The following is a 7,622-nucleotide window of genomic DNA, read 5'->3' as shown; positions in this document are numbered from 1 at the left end:
ACTAGCCAAGTGAACTTCCTGCAGAAGGGCGAAATCAATATCCGAAGCCCAGAACATCTCCTGCATAAGGCGGATTTTCACCCTGGAACGGATGTTGTTGGTGTTGATGGTTGCTATCCGGTAGGCCTGGTGTCGGATTGCTGGTGGCTGGTCCACTCCGCCGTCCGCGCAAGGGTGTGGGCGTCGCAGCGGAACGTTGACCCGCTGGGCCGCAGGGGAGTCTGGGGAGAGTATGATTAGTGGTGCGGCCGTGACGGCGCAGGGTCCCGTAACGGCTCCTGCTCCGTGACCTCCTCCTCGTGCCACGCCGTGGAAGCGGAAACTGGTGTATCGTCCATTTTGTCTTCAGAAGATGTTGTAATTGTGCGTGGTGTCGTGTCGCCTGTGAGACGTTCATGATTTAGTTCAGCGTCAGCACGGGGCGTAGGCACACCGATAGATGTCTCCGCGCTCATGACGTCTTCGTCAGCAGTAGCGGGTTCTGAGGCTTCGTGCTGGTCGACGGGTACGTCCTCCTCGACTTGTGACGTCTCCTCTTGGCCGGAAACGGTGCGACGTCTTCGCTTGCGACGTTTCGGGGAACGTTGTTTCCTTGTGCGACCCTCCGTGTCCGACGACGGAAGGGAGTCACGTCGTTCTGGCAGAAAGGCCGCTGTAGGAACGATGAGCGAGTCGATCTCCATCGTGTTTCCGAGATCAGGGTCAGCGTCTGGTTGCGTCGGCATCTTCGGAGCGGCGTCAATGGCCGGCCGAGGCGGCGGGTCGTCCGAGGCGCTCTCCGTCAGTGTCTGGTCGGGCTCGTTGGTGGCGTCGTTTGTGGTGACCGGGCGACGTTGCAAAGTGGTAGGAGAAGCCAGAGCAGCGGCATAGGTCACCGGTAGCACTGTAGGTTGCGACGTGGGCGGTTTTTCGGCAGCTGGAAGTTGCGTAATACGCCGTTGTAGGCATTCGGATCTAAGGTGGCCTTCTTTGCCGCACCCGGAACAGGTCCGAGGCTGGCCATCGTATATAATTATGGCACGGCATCCGCCGATCTGTAAGTAGGACGGGACGTGGCTTCGGAGATCTATGGTGACCTGTCGGACCCCGTTTAGGACAGGATACGTCCGAAACTGTGTCCACTTCTCCGCAGTGTGGCCGTGGACTGTGCCGTATGGGCGTAGTGCCGCGACGACTTCCTCAGCTGGAAGTTCGAATGGCAATTCGAAATGCGTATCGTTCGCATACCTAAGCCTGCGTGATCGACGGTTACCTCCCCCACATTGCCATCAGCATGACAGAAGCGGAGCCCCTGTTTGGTCTCACATAGTATGCGTTCTCACGCCGCATCGTTAATGATTTTCACATAGACCGTGCTGCTCACGATTGACAAATGTATGCCGATAATATCGGTCGCCGGGATCTTCACTTCCTCTCGCAGAAAACGTTCCACCTCGAGTGCTTTGGGTCGGGCATAATCGTTGCAGAAAGTAAATCGGAGTGTTGATTTACGGTAACGGTTCGCCATGGATCGTACAAGGTAAGCCGGCACTTAAGCAACGGCCGTCAGAATGTAAACAAGGTGAGCTCGCTCTCCGCACGAAGTCAACACGTACGCGTCCGCTCTGTTGCCCTGCCGAAGGCAGACGACCGCTCGGCTAACAGGGCAGGCTTAACTTAGCGTTAGTTAAATATCGTTGTATAACAACTAATAATTAACAGTCTTCATTAGGTATCTACATATACATACGGGTTGGATATAAGATAACGAAAAAAAGTCGCAACACCAAAAATTAATGTAGAGTAATGAAATTTCGGGAATACGTTTACTGGGCAACATATTTAAGTGATCAACATCGCAAGGTCACAGGTGAATGTAAGCTCGAGATATGCCATTGCAAACGTGAAATGCTGGTATATTAATAACCGGTGTAACTGCCAGAATTTTAAATGCAATCACGTAAATTTGCATGAAATGTATTATACAGGTGCCGGAGGTCTGTCTGTGGCCTGGATTTCCATTCCTTATACACTTCAAATGGTTCAAATGGCTCTGCGCACTATGGGACTTAACAGCTATGGTCATCAGTCCCCAAGAACTTAGAACTACTTAAACCTAACTAACCTAAGGACAACACACAACACCCAGCCATCACGAGGCAGAGAAAATCCCTGACCCTGCCGGGAATCGAACCCGGAAACTCGGGCGCGGGAAGCGAGAACGCTACCGCACGACCACGAGATGCGGGCCCCTTATGCACTTGCTCAGTTAGTAAAGGGACGGTTAATTCTGGTTGTGGATGATGCTGGACTTGTCAAACAATGACGTCCCATGTGTGCTGGATTGGAGATACATAACATGATTCACCAGGCCAACGCAACATGTCGACATTCTGAGGAGCATGTTCGATTACAACAGTGGTTTTTGGACGAGCGTTATTCTGTTGGAAAACATCCCCTGGAATTCTGTTCGTGAATAGTAGCACAGTGATGTACAAATCTGCATTCGCGGTGCGTTGGATAATCACGAGAGTGTTCCTGCTGTCAAAAGGAATCGCGCCCCAGGCCATAACTTCAAATGTATGTCCAGTGTGTCTAGGATGCAGACAGGTTACCTGCAGGCCCTCAAATGCCAACAGTCCAACCAGCACACGTCCACAACTGGCACCGAGGCAGAACCAACTTTCATTAAAAAACAACTGATCTCCACCATGTCCTCCAATGAGCTCTCGCTTGACACGACCGAAGTCGTAAATGCCAGTGATTTGGGTTCATTGGAATGAACGCTACAGAGCATCTGGGTCGGAACTGTCCTTGAAGTAACCGCTTTGCAAAATCCGTTGTGTCACTGTGGTGCCAATTGCTGCCCAAATTGCTACTCCAGACGCAGTACGCTGTATCAGAGCCATATGCCTTACACGATGGTCTTCCATCTCTGGAGTGCCACGTGGCCGTCTTGAGCCCTGTCATCTTGCGACTGTACTTTCTCGTGACCACCGTTGCCATCAGTAGTGTTCAGTGACTAAATTCTTGTCACGTCTTTCTGCGCTATCGCAAAAGGAGAAACCAAATCCTCGTAGCCGTATTTCACGACTTCGTTCAGACTGAGTAACGTACAAATAATTACGTCGCTTGGTGTTGCGAGTTTTCCTTCTGTCAGTGTATAAATGTGTAGACAATGGAGTAGTACACATTGGCGTACACATCTCAGGATAACGACAGTGATTGGATATTCTGTGATGCAGTCAGGAATTAAAAAAAAAAGGAAAGAAAAACCTTGCATTATAAATTTTCAGAAATATTTTTTAAACGTTTTGCGTAACTTACTACTCCTCTAACAAAGAGAGAAGTAAAAATTTAGCAGTTAAAATTAGACTGGTTTATAATCAATTTACTAATGACGTAAATCCGTTTTACATATAGAATATCTGTTAGCATGAATAAAATACCCATGTATTTGATATTTCAGTTTTTTCTGGTTTTGTGTGGATTTTGCTCCATATTTTATCAATATAACACTATTCATACATCGTCTGAATTGTTTAGGAAGGGTTGAATATTTTGTGTTTCTGTATGTGAGGTGTTTTGGAAAAAAAAGTTTATGAAGTAGGTTAGTGCGCATGTTTCAATAAGGCCCAGAAGTACAGAGGAGTGCAGATAGAAAGTTGTTTAAATGAAAACAAATGCCAAGTGTAGAGCGGAATCAAGATAGGGAACTATCAGATATGGGGGAGAAGCAGATAACGTTTCCCATGGAACAAATAATTCAGAGTCTATCTGTGTTTCAAATTGAAGACATGGAGAATTTCGAGTCAGAAGGTGCAATTGTAAATGACAGAAAGGGAAAGAGGATACCATTGTGACTTCCCAACACTCAGTTGCTATTAAAAGGACCAGAGATTATCAGGTAGAGAGCAGCAGAGCAGTTTCGCCACTGCAGATGCATTTTCAGTTGAGTTAAAGAGCATCAGTACCTGTAGAAGAGATGAGCAAAGTAACTCAGGGCTTTACTTGTTGCAGATGTTGTGAAGATTCGAAAAGAAGAATGAGACAGTGAGAAAAGAAGCCTTACATGAAATGATGGTAGTTAGGAAAGAAATAAAAGAAAATTAGGATATTTTAGGTGAAAAAATAGACGATTTAAAAAGATAAGCTACAGAAACAAAAGGTGGTGCTGCAGAAGCCAAGAAGATAGCGCGATCAGCTAAACAGTTGGCTGAAGACAGAGAGAAGGTGCAAGAAGGAATAAATACAAATTTACAACAACTTCCAATCCTAGAACAGGAATGACAAAGTAAACAGGATTCAGGATGAGCAGCGAACACATATGGGAGAAGTCGAAAGAAGATTAGATAATGTTGATGCTGATATTGCCGCGATATTATGTGAAGTCACAGTATTGTTAAAATTGCGCAACAACGAATTAATCTCACGTGAAACACGGAGAGGAATGGATTCACAAAATTCAAATATAGTCTCGTCCTGGGAAAGTGAAGAAAATCTATCACTGGACTATTTGAATAGAGCACAGGAAAGAAGGGACAGTAATGGTAATGATTTTCTTGAATAAAATGCGCGACATTCACTTATGGAGACTGTTGAAAATCTACGAAATAATTGTACTCCACTCATGAGGACACGTGTACGCCATATGAACGAGTTTGTCTCCACGGAAAGTAGAAGAAGTGTGACAGTATCATAAGCGGGTTGGGGCAGGGTCCTGTATCAGGACATGAGGACACAGGACAACGCAGACAGCTGATAGAATGTATACCAGGAGGAAGAAGCATTTGATTTTAAGAACTTCCTTTCTCTGTAGCAATTACGAAGATACATGCACAACAGAAAATCAATTCATCCCAAGGCGTAGATAGCTCGATTCAGTTTGTCAATGCCATTGTCATGGCCATTGCTGTATAAGCTAGACTTCTTGTGTGCACTCTTAGAAGGAGATCCGGTAGTCTGAGTGTTATCACACAAACTTGAACCTCAAATCAGGCGTCTGAAGTTGCCTTCCCTGCAATGTTTTGGATGAAAGGAACTCAAAAGCGAATCAAGCAACAAACTGGGATGCAAAACAGTTAGAATCATCAGGACAGTGGAGTCTGATGAAGTTCTTTGATAATCCTTAACACAAAAACCAGTACTTCGACACAACATATAGTTCGAGCGAAATGCTATGCTTTTGCTATATGAAATCGCTATCATATCGGGCAGCAGGTGTGGCGGAGGCATAGAAGCATTCAAAAATAAACGTATTGCAGGTGCTAGAGTTCGCTTCACAGATGATCAGGTGAAGGGAAGCTGGAGGGAGATGGGGAATAAAGGGAGCAGTCCCAATAATTTTCGTGGACTGCCACGATGGTTGAATAACAGAGGAAATAACAGGAACAAAACACCAGCCATCAGTGCCCCGTTTCAGCCTTTCCCACAAACAGAGGGGAAGTATTTCCAATCAAACAATCACCCACAAATTGTACCAATGTGGCCCCAACCTTACGAATGATGCGACAAGCGGATATCATGGAGATTAGGTCAGCAAATCCTCGTGTCAGCGGTCACACCGGAAATCAAAATCCACAGGGGCAAATGTAAGAAGCGAGATCGGTCATTAGAACCTCCACAGAACAATTTGGAGCAGATCTAGAACCTGCAGCAGATACTATAAATATGTCAGAGGACGAGCAGCAAGGGAGAGAAGACGACGACGCGAGAGATGCATATTATAAAGACGATGGCAGTAATGAAAAGGAACAAGTTGTAAATAATGATGGAGATCAAAGAATAAGTATTTTTACGGTAAGCCATGATTTAGAGAAAGAGGAAAATGAGGAAGAAGAGGATAAAGAAGATGGAGTCGAAGCCAGAAGATGAACAAGGCGGAAAGCAATATTCACATTTAAGACACTGGAGACAAAACTGAGTACGATGAGGGGAACTGGAAAACAGTTTGTACCAAAGGTGATAGAAAATCTATGTCAGAGCAGAAAATACGGGAAAGAAGTAAACAGTGATTAAAGAGGTGAACTCACAGAAATATCAAGCGGGTACAGAGTGTAAGTGGAATCGACAAACAGTGTAACTTTACTCAAGTGTGTAGACATGTTATAGATCATGTTGGAAAAAAAGGAAGTGTTGTGCAGTCAGGAGCTAGAGCCAGAAGTAAAGATAAACGTAGAAAAGGTGAAATAGAAGAGAATTTTGGACAGTGGTGGTCACATCTCTGCCATTTCTTACGGCGCCTTTGAAAGACGTGAGGAGAGGTAACGTTGGCCAGCGCTGTCAAGGACGCGCAAAAAGTTGGCAATAGTAGGCAAACAGACAGGAGTAAACAGACAGGCTGGAATAGAATTTACATGTCAGGGACATGAGCTAGAGCGCAATTTCTTCATTGTACATAAGCTTGCCATAGAAATTATATTCGGCATAGATTTCATGAGGGAAAACAAGTCCTCATGAGACATGGTATGTGGCATGATTACGTTGAAAGGAGAGAAAGACGTGCAAATATGTTTTCAGAGTCCAGCTGTTAAGGCGCAGGTCCCAGCGAGTTGTCTAAGATTGTTCGTGAAACCAGAGACCCGTGTCGAGATGTATTTATGCTTTATTTTCAGAGCATTCAGGAGGAAAGGAAATGGGGACATTCTATTTGTATATTAGTTTAGGAGCACGTGTGATGGTGGAAGTTGTGATATATTACGGACAACCAGAAACGGAGGCTGTACGATATGAATCGACGGAAGTTGGATGACCATCAGTCAAAAATTAAGTTATAAACGTACCACTACGTACACGAATGTAAACAAAGGATGACTTACGTTGTAATGAACTTTCAGTTTCTTTGTTAGATTGAAATATGAGCGAAAATATGGAGGTTAAATCAGATGACGGTAAAGGAACATGTCACGGAAATAAAGGTTTACAAAGAAAATGTAATGACATAGATAGTTTATCCATTTTTGGAATTTATATTTTTTATCAGCAACATTAGAATAGTTCGGAGATGAGAATATGGCAGTTTGTGTTTCAATTTTCTTTGTTATGAGATTTCTTTAAGGAGAACTCGACAGCTAGTCGCAGGAAACGACCACGTGAGGAGTAATTGGGGAAGGTACTATATGAAAACTCGAATTGAGCGGATGAATGGAAGTAGATAAAAGAGAATGATGAGGAGGAGATAATTTGTACACAGCTTCTTGTCTAAGGATGAGAAAAACTGAACTAGGCTAAAATTACGTAAGGTCATGAAGATATGTACCATTACACCAGTATAACAGTGATGAAGGATTAATGCATGTTAAGTTATTGAATACATTAGTGCAATACAATCAAGTGCAATCAATGGTAATCGTAAAGGACTAGACGCCCATCTTTTAGTTTATTACAAATCTTATAAATGGTAATAAAGATAGGGAAATAAATATAGAATTTCTTGTATAATTTGGAATGATTTGAGACCCCTGGGCTAAAGAACTTAGCTTCTTGAAGGCTCTGGCTCTGAGCACTATGGGACTGAACTACTGAGGTCATCAGTCTCCTAGAGCTTAGAACTACTTAAACCTAACTAACCTAAGGACAACACACACATCCATGCCCGAGGCAGGATTCGAACCTGCGAACGTAGCGGTCGCGCGGTTCCAGGT

At 44.4% G+C, this 7,622-nt stretch overlaps 1 protein-coding gene across 1 annotated transcript in view; it reads right to left on the bottom strand.

The window, feature by feature from the left end:
* Positions 1–236: 236 nt before the first annotated feature.
* The window catches only part of LOC124722241, a 125,660-nt gene continuing 118,274 nt past the window's right edge, over positions 237–7,622 (bottom strand). Inside the window, exon 2 of the mRNA XM_047247432.1 lies at positions 237–916. Coding sequence (XP_047103388.1) covers positions 237–916 — 680 coding nt within the window. The remainder of the gene's footprint in view (positions 917–7,622) is intronic.

Source organism: Schistocerca piceifrons, chromosome X, assembly GCF_021461385.2.
Source record: "Schistocerca piceifrons isolate TAMUIC-IGC-003096 chromosome X, iqSchPice1.1, whole genome shotgun sequence".
Lineage (NCBI taxonomy): Eukaryota > Metazoa > Arthropoda > Insecta > Orthoptera > Acrididae > Schistocerca > Schistocerca piceifrons.
The sequence above is the reverse complement of the archived record's forward strand: the minus strand, read 5'-3'. Positions and strand labels throughout refer to the sequence as shown.